The 17,892-nt window shown below is 47.6% G+C and overlaps 1 protein-coding gene across 1 annotated transcript in view; it reads right to left on the bottom strand.

The window, feature by feature from the left end:
• The window catches only part of LOC102575854 (uncharacterized), a 64,980-nt gene that overhangs the window by 15,465 nt on the left and 31,623 nt on the right, over positions 1–17,892 (bottom strand). Inside the window, exon 6 of the mRNA XM_019495005.2 lies at positions 605–778. Coding sequence (XP_019350550.1) covers positions 605–778 — 174 coding nt within the window. The remainder of the gene's footprint in view (positions 1–604; positions 779–17,892) is intronic.

The following is a 17,892-nucleotide window of genomic DNA, read 5'->3' as shown; positions in this document are numbered from 1 at the left end:
AGATAGGAAAAAAATTTGACGGGGCCAAGCATTCCCACTTAAATGGAAGGAGGATATTTATATGACCTTGCTCTGCTGGGTTCTCCCAAGGATCTGCCATTTCACATTGTGAGAAATACCATAATAATAGTAGTATACAATACTCATTTCTGCTGGGTAGCCATATTTAACTTGCAGAGTCACATTTTGAATTTGCTTCTCCCTTGAAAATGGATTTCTGAATAAAAGTGATTCAAAGAAATCCTAGCCCCATTAAAATTAAGCAGTTATTTGATGTCATTAGACTTGTACTTAAATTGCATATGTGAAATCTTGGCCCCAGTGAAGTCAGTGGGGATTCCAAAGACTTTGGCTACTAATTCTGAAATTTTCATTGTAAGTGTGGGTTAGCAGAAGTCAGCTTGCTGTAAAAGTGGCACAGAACAGGGCAAGGCCAGGAGATCAGGTAACTGGTGATTTTGATTTTTAAAAGTTAATAATGTGGTCTCCATGTGGCATTTTAATTCTTACCCCATTTTAATAACCTCTGAAGTAAAAAATAAATGATGTTGAACATTGTTTTGTAAAAATGGGTGTCAAATAGTTCAGGCAGAAAAATACAGACCTGTGAGTTTAATGGATGCATCAGAGCGTCATTTCTTTCCTCCACACTGAGGAGCTGGCCTGTGAAATTAAGCATGTAGTTTTGCAGCCATGTTATTTTGCCTTTCATTTCTTGGAGCTCTATTGCTGTGGACATATTCAATTTATGAAAACACTCCAGCAGATAAGAAGTCCCCTGTGATGAATTCAGAAAGGAAAAAAAAGAAACAGGGATGGGTTTATATTAAAGAATGAAGAAGTCTATTATTGATTTAGGAAATCTCTCAAGAAATACAGATGTTACCCATTTGCCATATAGAGTGTGGGATCCACTTTATCTTCTTGACAGATGCATACCAGAAGAGTTCTGCTTTAAAGCACATGATAGAAAGTGTTTCTCAACATTTTAAATCCTACATATGAGCATAAACATGCTATGCAAAGATGATCCTTACCCCATTTTCACAGTTGTAACCAGCACTTTGTGTTTTAAGGCACAATTCTTTGCCTCGTGTATCTCAGTCTCTCCTTTCCTGCATTAGTTTTTTTATCTTTAAATCTAAAATTCAACAGAAGCTTTCTGAATGGGAAAACAAATAGAAAGTTCACTTAATTCCATTCTGAGATATTAGGCCTGGAAACAATCTATTTAAACTTGCACTAATCTCTGAAGAACTCAGATCTGCAGCTAGAATTGATTCATAATAGAATGAATTGGCATGAACTCTAGTCACATTTAAGAACCTAGAGCTTTCACTTCCTTTTGAACCTACCACTCAAGAATTAAACACAGTAACAGTCTCTGCATTTGGGGAAACAAAAGGACTTATTTTTCTTTACATCATTGAGGGTGTTTATTGCCCCAATATAGTAACCATGTTTTGCATCCCCTTCCTACATCCCAAGCTGAACAGAGATATTAGAGGATCATATTGTACCTTTCGAATGGATGATGGAAATGTAAGCACCACAGTATGCTGAGATATTTGGGGGGTGGGAGGATTGGGGGAGGAAAGCCAGGATTTTGCCCCTTCAGGCAAAGGCTGTCTCCCTCTCAGGCCATATTCCTGTTAAGGCAGTACTGAATAGACACAACTGATAGCTCATTCACTAAAAAAATGCATAGCCATAGCACAGATGAATAATGACCCAAAAAACGTTTAAAAGTTTTTCATTCCTTGTTGTATATTATTTTATTACCTTCTACTGAAATAATACCTAAACAGCCAAAATTGGTGCCCCATTTAAACAGTGTGTCACAGCGGGGTCCTTCAGGAGGGCCGTGATCTCCTCAAAGTCCCTCGCTCTGTGTCAGGCAGGCCCAAGGCACCCTCTTATTCTCGCCCGCCACGTCTTGTTGATAAATATAAGGTTGGGAGGCTGCCTATGACTCCCTGGGCACGGATACTCGGGACCTCTGTCCCCGCGGTTCTCCTGGACCCCCTGGGGGTCTCCCAATACAATGGGTGCTTCCTAGGCACCCAAGCCTTATGGGCTATGCGTGGCTCCTACCTCCCCTGATACCACGCCCCAAGCCTCGCAGATGTTCCGGACGTTGGTCCATCAGAATACCATGCCCGTTCTCCCGGGCCTCCTCTGTAATCTCGCCCACTCCTGGGCCTACCCTGTAGTCTAGCCCACTCTGGGCTCTCTCTAATACCCAGCCTCTCACTGGGACTCTCGATCAGCCCACTCTGAGCCTTCCCTGACGGTGTGGTCCTGCTCAGGGACTCTCTAGCAGGCCTCTGGTCCTTCAGGCCAACCACACGGGTACCCTCTCTGACCCCAGCTCATCGAGCTGCTACTCCCCATCTTCTCGGCGGCAACCGCAGCGCCTTGCCTCGGTCTGAGGGGTGTTGCCGCACTAGCCTGTGGCCGGGCTCGCTATGCCCGCCTCGGGCTCCTCAATATGGCCTCCCTCTAGGGCTGCTCAGTATCGCCCCTCTCTAGGGCTGGGGTCTATGCACCCTGCAAGTGATGCCCTTGCTGGCCTCTGCTGTGCCCGTCCTGGGCTCCCTAATATGGCGCTCCCCCTCTTCAGGGCTCGCCGTGCCCACACTGGGCTTCCCAATAATGCAATATGGCGCTCCCCCTCTTTGGGGCTCGCCGTGCCCACCCTGGGCTTCCCAATGAAATCGCCCCTCTCTCTGGGGCTGGGGTCTACGTACCCCTCACACGATCCAGGGTCTATGTCCCCCGTCTACAACCTACTGGCTGCGCCTGCAACCCACTGGTTAAGCTCCTCGCTGCCAGTTGCTCCTGCACTGGCGTGCAAGCTGCGCCTTCACTGGCGCTATGAGAATGATGCGCCCTCCTGGTGCTAGGCCGTGCCCTCACTGGCGCTGGGGCACCCCACCCCTCTGGGGTCCAGTTGAGGCACCTATGAGGTACCTCTGAGGCTTGGCCGCTCCTCTCTGAGCTAACCTGACCCCACGACTCTGCCCTGCAACTCTCAGGGCCTAGCGCACCCTCACTGGCGCCGGGGCCTCACACTCCCTTGTGAGCCCCCGATGAGGCCTCCTCCAACCCCTACAGCCTCACCCAAACCTCCGGGTGTAATAACAGAGCCAAACAAACTCAAGCCTCCTGGCTGTAACGCAAACATAAAGCCCCCTGGCTAAACCATAGTGCCCAATCCTCTCAGGGCTATCATGAGCTGTACTTGCAAGTCGGGCTTCTCCCCATATCTCGGCTGAGGGAGCTCCTGCCTCTCCAGCTGCAGGCAGAGAGCTGCCAGCCTGGCCTCAGCCCTGGGCTTTATAAGGGGCAGGCCCTGCCCCCTACAGGCAGCTTGCTCCCCTTAGTTGCTCCAGCAACTCGCAGCTGTGCTCAATTGGCTCTGCCAGGGCTCTCTCCCTGGCAGCTTCTCCTCTCTAGGAGCAGGCACCGAGGTGTCCTGTGACACACCTCCCCCCTTAAGATCTTGACTCACCGAGGCAGATCTTCCTTTTTCCTCTGGTGTTGCCGTATTCGGGGTCTCTTCTTAGCCTGTCTTCTGGCACCTGCGGGTAATTCCTACAAGCGGCGGAGGTTTTAAGGCGCCTCCTCCTCGCCTTTTACCCAGGGGCGCATCACATGGAATTTCTTGGGAGCTACCCTGCCAAAGGTAGCCCCGCCCACATTAGCCAACCCTGGTAGGGTGCACTTCAGGCCCACCTTCTTTTTCTGTTCTACAGCCCCCTCATTTTACCCAGCCGGCTTCTTCTCTCTTTCTCAGAGAGTTACTCCCTATTGCTTGGGATGGATTTCCCTCTCAGTCCTCCTAGGTCCCGAACTTCCTCTTCTTTGGGGCCCTTGTAATGAGTCCCCTCTTCCTAAGGCTTCTTCCCAGTCCATAAGCCTTCCCCAGAGCTCCCACTGTTTTCTCAAAGCCTTCTGGGCATACTCTTCTCCCCAAAACTCTACCTTCCCTCGGTTGGTAGGTCTTCCGTTAGGCCCTTTATATATCTTCACATAGGCCACCCCTCCAATCCTCAAATCTATGAGTTTCCTTGAAGTCCACCACTGGACTCGCCCTGGGAGGTGGCTAACGTACACGCATGGCCTCTTCTTTCTCTCTTGATCGCCTCTTGACCAAATTACCTTTGGTGAAGATGGCCCTTCCGCCTCCTTAACTGGGTCTGCCCTCTGCACACGGTCCGGTCTCTGCTGTTGTGCCGGGCTAGATATTTCTTCTTTAAGGTGGAGCTTGAGATGTCCATCTCCTCCCCCCTTAAGTTCCCTGGGGTTCTGGCCCCTTCTTTCCGATTTAGGCCCCTGTACCTTTCCTTTACTCAGAGCATCCAAAGGGGAGAGAGTGGCAGAAGCCCAATCTGCTTTATTACCCATCAGAGCCTTTGCCATTTCCAGACTCTGGTCCTTTTGCCTTAGCTGTCCTCCCTTCTGAGTATGTCTAGGGTAGCTTAGGTCACCGTTTTTGCTGTCCCCATTGTCCGGCTCACCGCCTTGAACAGCTATTGTATCCCCCTTATCTACCTTCATCCGCTGCCCCTCTTTTGGTACTATCAGTACCCCAGCATCGTGCTTGCTGTCCAGTTTCTCTACCTTTTTCCTCAATCCATTTAATTCCTCTGTATACTGGCTTGCCCAGCAACTCCATTCTTGTTTGAGGTATTTGATCACAATGGGGATACTTTCTTCCCCCATTCTTGCCACATCTGTCTCAGGGGATCCCTCCGTCATCGTACCCTTTTCTAATTTCTCTATTCCCATCTTCTCCTTGGAGCTTCCTCTCCCAGTATTCTTATGGAGCTCTTGGTCTTCTTGGACCTTCAAATGTATGGTCTGTGCCATCTCTACCCATTTCTCCATTTCTAACAAGACTTTTCTCAAGGCTTCCAGCTCCTGCAGCTGCTCCTGGTGCTCAATGCTAATCCTAGATGTACACTTCTCCAACTGCAAACTTACTGCAGTCAATCTCTCTCTCTGTGCTTGAGCAACCTGTGTCAGTTGCTGCTCGAAGTCTGCTTGTACTATCCTCTCCATGACTGTGCTCTCTTCTACACGGGTCCTCAGGGACTGCACCTCTTTCTCTAGGTGGTCCTTTTCTCTTTCCACCTTTTGCCTTTGAGCCCGCAACTCTGCACACTCCTTTGTTTTATCCCTCAGCTCTGTTTTGAGGGACTGCTTCTGCAATGCCTCCTGACTGGCCATATACTGTTTCATTCTCTCCATTTCTTTTATTATCACTCCCCTGGCTTCCTTTACCTGTATATGATCCTCTGACAGCTTCTTTCTAAGCTCTTCAACCATGTGTTCTGCCTGGTCGCATCTATCCTGCCAGATCTCCAGGCTCTCCTCCAAGCTCTCTATCTGCGTCGCCTGGCTACGGATCTCCTCCTGGAGAGCATCTATGAGGTTCTTGGATACCTCTAGCTGTAAGTTCTTTTCTTTTTGTTCCCCCATATCAGGTTCTGGGGATTTCTTTTCCCATACTGCCATCTGTTTTTGCATCTCTCGCAATTTCTCCTCTCTCTGTCTACTTTTCTTGGCTTCCTCTGCCACGAGCTGTTCTACTCCATGAGCCTTCTCTGCCTCTGCCGCCATTAAGCGCCTCAGCTCTTTAGAGCCTTCTTTCTTTCCAGACTGTGTCTGTGACTCTAAAGTGGCCACTTTGGCCTTGGCTTGCTCCTTCTGTGATTGAGCCATCTCTAGCTCCCACTCTAATCGCGCGATGTTTTCCTCCAGCTAACTCAACCGTAACAGCCCCTCAAAGTTCTCTAGTTTTAGGCTCTCCATGTCCTCTATACCTGTCATGACTCTGTTCTTGGTTTAAACCAGACCCAACATCCTTGGTCTCTCGGTTTCTCAACTGGCAGTGTCTCCTTTGATCTGGGCTCGCCTTCCCAAGCCCCTCAATCTCACTGCCTTGTCTACCTACAAATGTCCTGTCCTAGCCCTAAGGTTCGTTCCCTTCTAAGGGACACGGGTTCTTTCCCCGTGCATGGCCGGTTCCCGGCCAATGCAACAGTGTCATGGCAGGGTCCTTCAGGAGGGCCGTGATCTCCTCGAGGTCCCTTGCTCCGTGTCAGGCCGGCCCAAAGCACCCTCTTATTCTTGCCCGCCACGTCTTGTTGGTAAATATAAGGTTGGGAGGCTGCCTATGACTCCCTGGGCACAGCTACTCGGGACCTCTGTCCCCGCGGTTCTCCCGGACCCCCTGGGGGTCTCCCGATACAATGGGTGCTTCCTAGGCACCCCAGCCTTATGGGCTATGCGTGGCTCCTACCTCCCCTGATACCACGCCCCAAGCCTCGCAGATGTTCCGGACGTTGGTCCATCAGAATACCATGCCCGTTCTCCCGGGCCTCCTCTGTAATCTCGCCCACTCCTGGGCCTACCCTGTAGTCTAGCCCACTCTGGGCTCTCTCTAATACCCAGCCTCTCACTGGGACTCTCGACCAGCCTACTCTGGGCCTTCCCTGACGGTGTGGTCCCGCTCAGGGACTCTCTAGCAGGCCTCTGGTCCTTCAGGCCAACCGCACGGGTACCCTCTCTGACCCCAGCTCACCGCGCTGCTACTCCCCGTCTTCTCGGCGGCAACCGCAGCGCCTTGCCTCGGTCTGAGGGGTGTTGCCGCACTAGCCTGTGGCCGGGCTCGCTATGCCCGCCTCGGGCTCCTCAATATGGCCCCGCTCTAGGGCTCCTCAATATGGCCTCCCTCTAGGGCTCCTCAATGTCGCCCCTCTCTGGGGCTGTTCAGTATCACCCCTCTCTGGGGCTGGGGTCTATGCACCCCACAAGTGATGCCCTTGCTGGCCTCTGCTGTGCCCGTCCTGGGCTCCCTAATATGGCGCTCCCCCTCTTCGGGGCTTGCCGTGCCCACACTGGGCTTCCCAATAATGCAATATGGCGCTCCCCCTCTTTGGGGCTCGCCGTGCCCACCCTGGGCTTCCCAATAATGCAATATGGCGCTCCCCCTCTTTGGGGCTCGCTGTGCCCACCCTGGGCTTCCCAATGAAAATCGCCCCTCTCTCTGGGGCTGGGGTCTACGTACCCCGCACACGATCCGGGGTCTATGTCCCCCGTCTGCAACCTACTGGTTGCGCCCGCAACCCACTGGTTGCGCTCCTCGCTGCCAGTTGCTCCTGCACTGGTGTGCAAGCTGCGCCTTCACTGGCGCTATGAGAATGATGCGCCCTCCTGGTGCTAGGCCATGCCCTCACTGGCGCTGGGGCACCCCACCCCTCTGGGGTCCCATTGAGGCACCTATGAGGTACCTCTGAGGCTCGGCCGCTCCTCTCTAAGCTAACCTGACCCCACGATTCTGCCCTGCAACTCTCAGGGCCTAGCGCGCCCTCACTGGCGCCGGGGCCTCACACTACCTTGTGAGCCCCCGATGAGGCCTCCTCCAACCCCTACAGCCTCACCCAAACCTCCGGGTGTAATAACAGAGCCAAACAAACTCAAATCTCCTGGCTGTAATGCAAACATAAAGCCCCCTGGCTAAACCTTTAGTGCCCAATCCTCTCAGGGCTATCATGAGCTGTACTTGCAAGTCAGGCTTCTCCCCATATCTCGGCTGAGGGAGCTCCTGCCTCTCCGGCTGCAGGCAGAGAGCTGCCAGCCTGGCCTCAGCCCTGGGCTTTATAAGGGCCAGGCCCTGCCCCCTACAGGCAGCTGGCTCCCCTTAGTTGCTCCAGCAACTCGCAGCTGTGCTCAATTGGCTCTGCCAGGGCTCTCTCCCTGGCAGTTTCTCCTCTCTAAGAGCAGGCACCGAGGTGTTCTGCGACACAGTGGCTACACCCCCAAATAACACACATGCAGTTCCTACCCAAGAGAGCTCACAGTCTATGATTCAGATAACAGAAGATAAAGGAAGCAAAAGACAAACCGTATGGTTGAGGCAGAACTATTTTGTACCCTATGTACTCCATGACAATTGCTTGATGAGAACAAGCTGATATTCCAACTTTAGTTTAAATTGTTTTTCCTCTCTTTGGTTTAATATTAATAAAATATAAGGGTATATCAGTTATTCCAGCTCAAACAGATGGAAACTAAGAATTCCTTGAAACTGGGAATTTCAGCTGATCATTCCAGTGTATGACTACATTGTCTATGGATTTAGTCAAATTAATTCCAGTATCAAAAGCCTGTAAGAGTGTTTTCTATTGAATTCCTTCTTAAAACAAATCTAGCAAACTCCACGGCAATGCACACTTCTCAGTTTCATTTGCATTTTCTTTTATGCTTTTTTCTAAAAAAAGACATAAAAAAGACTGCTGATAATAACATGTTCTAAATGGAAAACAGAGGTTTCATAATTTTCAAGAAATTGGACTCAGTGGCATTCACATCAGAAACACGCAAGAGTGAATGTAAAAGTTCCGACACAATAAGATGTTTTCAGTAATATTGCCATTTACAAGGTGTACTTTCATGTCCTGGAGATGAACCAAAGAGATTACAAAGAAATGGTTCATTTACTTTGGATAGATGGCACTTTCTAGAATAAAATGTCATCGGATAGATTTCATTTTACACAGAAGGTGCCTTGTAGAGAAAGTCTCTAAGACAGATGAATCCAGGCCTCTCTAACCTGATCAATTTGACAGGTTTCCCAAGATGACAGAAATCCTGTGTTATAGCTAGTTTCTCTGTACCCTTAACACTCACTACTACCTCAGGCAAGTGAGTCACAGTGTTTCAAGTTTCTTGTGATGTCACCAATACATTTGGGGCATGTAATTAGAGGCCTCAATAGAGCCTCAAAAGACTGGAGTAGTAGAAACACATTTCGAAGTGCTATGAAAGTTCAGATCCCGATCTGGTTCCAGACTCATCCTTTGTGTTACCATGGAAGATTTATTGCTGTTTCCTTTTAAGTCTTTCCTTGTTGATTCAGCCAATGGTGGACAAGTGATCACAAAGTATAAAGCTCCACATTGTATCTTTACCAGCCAAATAGATTTGCATGTATGCCCACTATCCTGTGGATGAATGTGCTACCCAAAAGACAATGATATTCAAAAAGTATTTGGATATATTGCTATTTACTCAGTCCTCCAAGGTGGTGAGCCCCAATCCAGCAAACACAGAAGCAGATGTTTAATGTTGAATCTGTTAGTAGCCCCAGTGTCTTCACTAAGACTCCTCAGACATATAGGGAACTTTTACATGTGCTCTGCAGCTTGTGAAGGGTGGTGGTTTAATAAGACCGGCTCCAAGAGTTGCTTTAATTAAAGTTCTGTAGTGACTCATGTATCAGCAACCCTATGCTTCAAAATGGCAACAGGGGTATTTGAACGAAAGCTTATTCAATGAACTTTAGTTCAAGTGCCCCCACTACCATTTTGAAGTACAGGGACGCTGATATATGAGACGAGTAATTACAGTGCATTGGAGCAGCCTCTGCGCTCATGTATAGGCACCTTTAAACACTAGCTTAAATATTTTCTGGACTGAGAACAAAGTGTTAAATCTCTGTGGGATCAAACTCAAATTCAATAAGGCTTTAACACTGTATTTAGCATATCCTGAATGATGTATAGTGATATAAGAATTCCCCAGGGTGCTTCTGTTGTCTCTAATGTGACCTGCAGAGGCTTTGGCCCTACTACAATAAAAGCTGTCTCATCAGATTACATGGATTCCAGAAAATAATTCAATAATATTGCATTTACTACATATTTTTTTATTTCACTAAACAATGTAAGTTACAAGAAACTATTCCTTTTCACTATGACAATATGGGTTTCTGGACATCTCATTCTGCAACCATGGATCAAATGAAAATGTGAAAAAAATGAAGTGTGCAAAGATGATAATTACACCAATGAGTTTAGGTTGGATGCCTCAAAGCTAAATAGTTCAGAGGAAAAACAACTCTCTGTTTTAAAATAAAACTGAGGATTAGACTCAAACACACAAGAACAAAGCTTAAAGCTAAATTAAGGCTATCAATGTCCATTATGTAGATTCTTAAACTTTGCTTGAACGCATCTAGTCCTGAACACTGGCAAAGACTACATTTTGGACTGTTGGTATATAGGAGTTACTCTACTGTATCTGGTCCTTCTAGATGGATGATTTAACTAGATGCAACTCTAGTCTATTAGATGAAAAATGAATTACAAAAGCATGAGCAATATATATATAAAACAAATGGTCAAACGGCTATACCAGGATTCAAGAGATGTGGATTTGTTTCCCAGCTGTACAATTGTTATCACTGGTAAAACATTGATTAAACTAACTCTGATATGGAAACAGATCCTACAAGGAGGTTCTGGGAAGCCTGTTTATAAAATTAAAGAAGGGGGATTTTAGGTAGTGCCAATTGTACTCTCCATCAAACATCTGCTTCCTGATTTCTCAAATGACTACTTCAGGGATGGTGACAAAAGTGACAGTCTATATTATTTCAGTAGTGCTACCACTATCCATGTGCCAAAAAATTAAAAAATGTAAAGCAATATGATATCTGAACAAGGGCTACAATCTATAGGATGTTCTAAACTGTTTTCACTTTGTAGTATATTTAGTTGTCAGGAGCCCCATAGGTGGTATAATGGAGCTGTGTCAAATGATTTTGTCATGAAAAGCTAGGGATATCTAAGTAGTGCTTTGTTAATTGCAAAAAAATCACTGTGTGTAGTAAATGCCTGGCTAATGTCTGAAGCAATGCTAGGAACAGCTCTATGAACACCAGCATCCAGAAGATTATCAAGGTTCTTACAATGATTTCCTAATGACGATTTACAGAAAACAAGTATTTACAGAAAACAAGTATTTACAGAAAAAACCCCCCGCAAAACAATGGGGCCAGGAGGACATGCCTTGATAGTTCAAAGCAGGCCATCATACCTGGAACATGTACCGGGCGATAGCTGCCCAGGTCGCCGGGCAGAGGGCACACATGGCAGTAGTGCCGCACAGAAGCCAACCTTGCAACCACAGTCCACTGGCAGCTGGCCCAGAGGGGCAGATACCTCTACTGGCTGTGCAGTCCCCATCCAGGTCTGGCAGGAGTGCAGCAGTTCACAGCCAGGCAGCAGTTCCCACTGCCAGACCCCTGCAGTGGGTAGATGGTACAGGGAACTCTCAGGGCTGCTTCAGCAGTCCAGCTGGCACAAGGGGTAGTGTCCCCAGGTACCAATTGGCTCGCCCCAGAAGCTTCCAAGACTGAGTAGCCCTGAGCTACTTGCCAGGGCGGCTTTTTATACTGCTGGGGACAGCACAGGTGCTGCCCCTGAGCTCTAGCTTCCCCTGGCTGCAGATCCGGGAGGAGCCAGGCAGAATTATTTTGCTCCAAGTGGCACAGTTTGCTCCACAACAAAGTGCATGTCTGAGCATGTGCGCCGAGGCAAAAAGCCCCAGCTCAAATTTGCACCACTTGCAAGTGTGGATGCGCCCTTTGTGTTCATTAGTCACTGGTTTTCATCTTCATTAGTTAAGGACACTGGCAAGTGGTTCAGGATTTAATTTTTTGACACCTTTCCTCATTAAAGTTACCTTTCCTAAAACCGAATACTAGGTGTTTGACTTCTTGGGTGTTTTCAAGGTAACTGGGAATAGTGCATCACTCCTATGAAATCAGGAGATGCAGAATGCTGTCTCAGCTTGAATGGAGCTTGACTTAAGCAAGACCAAAGTGAATAAATATACCATATTTTCTCACATACCACACCCCCAAAATAATACACATGCCTTAGTTCTGAAAGATAGAATGTAAAACAAACAAAAAAATTAAATAATAGAGAGATTTTGCCTTGAACTGCCTCTCTCATGAAAAGGCTGTCTTGAAAAATACCTGCCAGCTTCGCTCTCAGCCATCAAGAGAAAGTGTTGATAGTAAACTCCACCCTTTCTGCCTTTCTGCTGTATGCTTTACAACATAGCATCTTCCTACTTTGATTCTGGTTAAGAAAATCAGTTTCACTGCTTAAAACATTGTCTTAAGAAGATAAATAAATATGTCCAGTATCCCGAGATGCCTCAGACATAATGACCTTAATATTTCTGAGTCAAAGCTAAATAAATGAAATGGCACAACAGAAGGTATTACGTGTTCCAGGAAAATTAGTTATTTCAGAAACTACTTCCCACTCCTAAACTATTATATGCAGGGATAACTGATAATAATATAAACAAATAAAAAATATAGGAATACTACAAATATCAAGGTAAATGTGAAGTAGGACCGATCTCATACAGCATTGCATGAACAGTGGCATATATGTATTATAGAGATTTAGAGAAGGAAGGAAGTGCAAAAGATCTGCTAGTCCTCTGAGGGAGGAGCAAAGAAACTATCTACCCATTTCTTTAAAATCTCTAAGGATGGCCTTTCCACAGCCTCTGCAGGTAACTTTTTCTACTGCTTAATTATCCCTGTAGGAAAACTTGTTTCCTAATATCTAACTTAAATCTTCCTTTCTGAAAATTAAGCTGGCTACTTATTGTCCCACTTTCTGTGGCTAATGAGAGAAACTGATCAGAGGCCACTTTATAGTAACCTTTTTACACACTAGAAGACTTTTCAGGTCTCCTCTTCATGGCTAGGGACAGAAGTTATACATAAACCAATTGGGCTGTGCTTTCTAATCTAGCAGAAAAGGGTTGGGGGGGGGGGGAGAAGACTCCCCCTCCCCAGCAAACTCAGTCTGGGCCAGAGGTGTGTGTGTGTGTGTGTATGGGGGGGTGTTAACCCCCCGTTCCCCTGGTTAAACCCCCTTTCCCCAAGTACAAAGCTGTTATGCCCTACTAAACTTACTGCAAATTACTGCTGGCTGTGACTGTGGACTACAAATCCTAGAGGCACCTGGAAGCAAGAAGAGGAAGTGATGAGCAACCCTGCAGCGTCCTGTTTCTGTGATGCTGGACTGCAAATCCCAGAGATCTTGGGGGCAGCAGGAAGAGGAAGTGTCAGAAAGCCATGCTCTAGCACCCCCTCACTTCTGGCCTGAGCCGCTGCAGGCATGTGGCTTCAAAGGGGCCAAAAATCCCTCCTGGCTAAACAGAGGAATTCAGGAAAGCCTAAACGGCAAAAAAAGGGGCATTCAGGCTGTGGAAGCAGGGGGTAGCTACCAAGGCTCCCACTTGCAGGGAATCAGTTAGGAAGGTCATAGCAGCATTAGAACTCAGGCTGGCTACAAAAATTAAGGACAACAAAAAGTCCTTCTTCAAGTATATAGGGAGCAAAAAGAAAGCACAGGTCAGCATAGGACTCCTACAGGATATACAAGGGCAGTTGGTGACAGATAGGAGGAACAAAGCAGAGCTCTTCAATGAGTTTTTTCCCCTCTGTATTCTTGAACTTGGATCTAGACATATCTCCTAAATGCATTACTGACAGAAGCAGGAGAAACACCAGTCCACCAACTGTCAGCCCTGACCTAGTGAAGAGACACTTGGAGGGGCTGGATGTGTTTAAATCAGTGGAATCAGATAAGCTCCATCCAAGGGTGCTGAAAGATTTAGCCAGTGTCATAGCAGAGCTACTGCCATGACTGTCTGAGCACTTGTGGTGCTCAGGTGAGGTCCCAGAGGACTGGAAAATGGCCAATGTGGTCTCTATTTTCAAGAAGGGGAGGAAGGAGGATCTGGGTAACTATAGACCAGTTAGTCTCACCTTTATCCTTGGGAAAACCCTTGAAAAAATTATCAAGGATCACATTTGTAGCAGTCTAGTGGATAATATAATGCTGAAGGGCAACCAGCATTGGCTCATAGAAGGTAGATCCTGCCTGACTAACCTTGTTTCTTTCTATGACCAGACCACTAAATGCTTATGGGTCATAATCTGAGGGTGGTAGTGGATGGGTCGGTATCAATCTTGAAAGATGTGGGCAGTGGCGTCCTCCAAGGCTCAGTCCTTGGGCCAGTGCTGTTCAATATCTTCATCAGCGACCTGGATGAGGGCGTGGAAAGCACTCTGTCCAAATACGCAGCTGACACCAAACTATGGGATGAAGCAAGCACACTGATGGGAAGAAACCAAATCCAGGTGCACCTGGACAGGTTAGAGAAGTAGGCAGGGAACAATAGGATGCAGTTCAATGAGGACAAGTTCAAGGTGCTGCACCTAGGGAGAGGGAATCACCAGCATACCTATAGGCTAGGGGATGACATTCTCAGCAATACAGCGGCAGAAAGAGATCTTGGAGTTGTTGTTGACTCCAAGATGAATATGAGTCATCAATGTGATGAAGTAATTAGCAGAGCTAACTATACTTTGTCATGCATTAATAGGTGCATCACAAACAGGTCCAGCGGGGTGAGGCTCCCCCTCTATGCAGCACTGGTCAGGCTGCAGCTAGATTACTGCATTCAATTCTGGGTGCTGCAATTCAAGAAGGACGTGGACAACCTTGAGAGGGTCCAGAAGAGGGCCACTTATATGGTTAGAGGCCTGCAGCGAAGGCGTTATGAGGAAAGGCTGAGGGATGTGGAACTTTTCAGCCTCCATAAGAGAAGGTTGAGTGGGGATCTTGTGGCAGTATTCACAAATTCACAGGCGGAGGGCGGGGGGTGCAGTAAGGATTAGGAGATGCTCTGTTTACCAGAGCACCCCTTGGAATAACCAGAAACAATGGCCACAACCTGATATAAAGTAGATTTAGGTTGGACATCAGAAAGAACTTCTTCACGGTAAGGGTTGCCAGAATCTGGAATGGACTTCCAAGGGAGATGCTGCTCTCCCCTACCTTGGGGGTGTTCAAGAGGAGACTGGACAAGCACCTGCCTGGGGTCATCTGACCCTAGCACTTTTTGCTGCCACTGGCAGGGGGTCAGACTTGATGATCCACTGATGTCCCTTCCGACTCTAACATTTATGAATCTATGAATCCATGAATCTATGACTTTCCTAAATCAAAGGTTAATGTGTGTCCATTTGTTTCTCAGTTTAACCTTTGCAGCTTAGCCTAACCTGCAAAGAATTAATTGATTCAGTCTTCGACTTTTTGACTGTATTTAGCCCATCATTTCTCTCTTTGTACACTAAATAAACCCTGTTCCTCTAAGCTTTCCTCACGAGTCATATTTCCTTAAACATGTCCCACATTTTTTGTACTGCATTCTGGACTCTTTCCAATATGTCTACATCTTTTCACAGTGTGGTGCCTCCAAACTGGATACAGTACTCCAGCTAAGTAAAAAATAAAAAAAGATTATCCTGCCATGTTTTACCTTTGACCTGCCTGTTAATGCATCCCAGAATTCTATTTGCTTTTTTGCATAAACAACACATCAACTTGCATTTAGTTTGGGATCTTCTACAGTTTGACAGCAAGCAATGGATAACTAGGCCAGGTCTGACTGCTCACGTAGGTTCCTTGCTGAGATACAAGACCTCCACCTAACCCAGGAGGTGCACAGTCCCACTAGGGGGAATGCCCTGCTGGACCTGGTCCTGGCCACAGGCGATGAACTGGTGAGGGGACTCCAGGTCCTCGACCACCTAGGCGATAGCAATCATCGCCTACTAGAATTCACCATCCAGAGCAGGGTGTCAAGGGCCTGCAGCAAGGCAGTAGCCCTTGACTTCAGGAGGGACTACTTCAATGAGTTGAGGAGATTGGTAGGAGAGGCATTGCAGTCCTTGAGAGTAGGGGAACTAGGTGTCCAAGATCAGTGGTCATTCCTTAAGGAGACAATCCTGTGAGCCCAAGGGGTGACAGTCCCAATGCAAGTCAAAGGGGGCAAGAGTGCTCAAAAGCCCCCTTGGCTCACCAAAGGTGTTCAGGAATATCTGAAAGCCAAAAAGTGGGCGTACATCCAGTGGAAGGGGGGTGGGGGGGCTATCACCAAAGAGGATTATACCTCCATAGCAAGAGTCTGTAGGGAGGCTGTTAGGAAGGCTAAGGTGGAAATGGAACTGGGGCTAGCAACAAAGACCAAGGTCAACAAAAAGTCCTTTTTTAAATACATAGGGAGTAAAAAGAAGGCACCAGGCAACATGGGGCCCCTGCAGAATATGTTTGGCAGTCTGGTGGTTGCACCAGATGAAAAAGCAGACCTTTTAAACAAATTCTTTGCCTCCATTTTTATGAACAGGGACCAGGACTTCTCCCCCACCAAGATTCAGGATAGATTCAGGAGTGACTCTGCCAGGCCTAGGGTCAGGGAGGACTGAGTTAGGGAACTTCTGGAGGGACTGGACGTGTTCAAATCAGAAGGTCCAGATGCTCTCCACCCTAGAGTGCTGAGGGAATTGGCAGGGGTCATCGTGGGGTCCCTGGCACAGCTTTACAAGCACTCATGGTGCTCTGGCCAAGTGCCAGAAGACTGGAAGAAGGTCAATGTGGTCCCCATGTTCAAAAACGGGAGGAGGGAGGACCCAGGCAACTATAGGCCCGTTAGACTTACTTAGGTCCTGGGGAGGCTCTTTGAAAAAATTATTTAGGAGCACATCTGGGAGGGACCAGCAGGGGGAAGGATTCTCAAGGGAAACAAGCATGGGTTCATTAAGGGCAGGTCCTGTCAGATCAACCTGATAGCCTTCTATGATCAGGTCCAAATCATTGGATGCAGGTGTTGTGGTGGATGTAGTCTTTTGGGACTTCAGGAAGGCCTTTGACACTGTCTCCCACCCCATTCTCATTAAAAAGTTAGGTGACTGTGGCATTGATGCCTACACAGTTAGATGGGTCAAATTGGCTAGGGGGCCACACCCAGAGAGTGGTGGTGGATGGGAGTCCCCCAGGGCTCGGTTCTCGGGCCCGTACTGTTCAATTTCTTTATTAGTGACTTGGATGAGGAGGTGAAAAGCACCCTGTTCAAATTCGCTGATGACACCAAGATTTGGGGTCAGGTGGGCATGCTAGAAGGGAAGGAAAGGATACAACTGGACCGGGATAGGTTACAGGGGTGGGTGAATGTGAATAGGATGGGATTCAATACTGACAAGTGCAGAGTACTGCCCTTGGGCAGGAAGAACCAGCAGCATGCCTATAGCCTGGGGAACTCTCTTCTTTAAAGCACAGTGGCAGAAAGAGATCTTGGAGTCATTATTGATTCTAATATGAGCATGGGCCACCAATGTAAAGATGTGATCAGCAAGGCTAACTGCGCCTTGTCATGTATCCACAGATGCATCACGAGCAGGTCCAAGGCTCCCCCTCTATGCAACACTGGTCAGGTCACAGCTGGAGTGCTGTGTTCAGTTCTGGGTGCCACACTTCAGGTAGACAGCATCAAGAGGGGCCAGAGGAGTGCCACTCACATGATCAGGGGGCAGCAGGGCAGGCCCTACGAGGAGAGGCTGAGGGACCTGGACCTGTTCAGCCTCCACAAGAGAAGGCTGAGAGGGGATCTAGTGGCGGTTTATAAACCTATCAGGGGGAACCAGAGGGGAATGGGTGAAACACTGTTCCCCTGAGCATCTCCCAGAGTAACAAGGAATAACGGCTACAAGCTGATTGAGAGTAGGTTCAGGCTAGACATCAGGAGGCACTACTTCACAGTCAGGGCAGCCAGGATCTGGAACCAGCTTCCAAGGGAAGTGGTACTGGCTCCTACCCTGGGGGTCTTTAAAAGGAGTATTCATTCCTGCCCATGGCAGGGGGTCAGATTGGATGATCTGCTCAGGTCCCATGCAACCCTACATCTATGAATCTATGAACTACTCTTTGACTGTTTTTCCTCAATGGTTGTACACTGCATTTTTTGTAATTTTATCTATAAAAAAATATAGCTTATGGGTATGTGCAGACATTAGACTTAGTGCAACCTAACCCTGCTTAGCTTAACTAGGGTTAGGTCAATCTAAAAGCTGATCTGTACAAACATTTGGGGAAGTTGGAGTGGACAAAAAAAAATGGCTGGCTCTATCCAACTTAGTTCACCTGAGGAAGTGCACTAAGT

This window comes from Alligator mississippiensis, chromosome 2 (assembly GCF_030867095.1).
Source record: "Alligator mississippiensis isolate rAllMis1 chromosome 2, rAllMis1, whole genome shotgun sequence".
In the NCBI taxonomy this organism is placed as follows: domain Eukaryota; kingdom Metazoa; phylum Chordata; order Crocodylia; family Alligatoridae; genus Alligator; species Alligator mississippiensis.
This window is presented reverse-complemented; position numbering and strand designations above follow the sequence as displayed.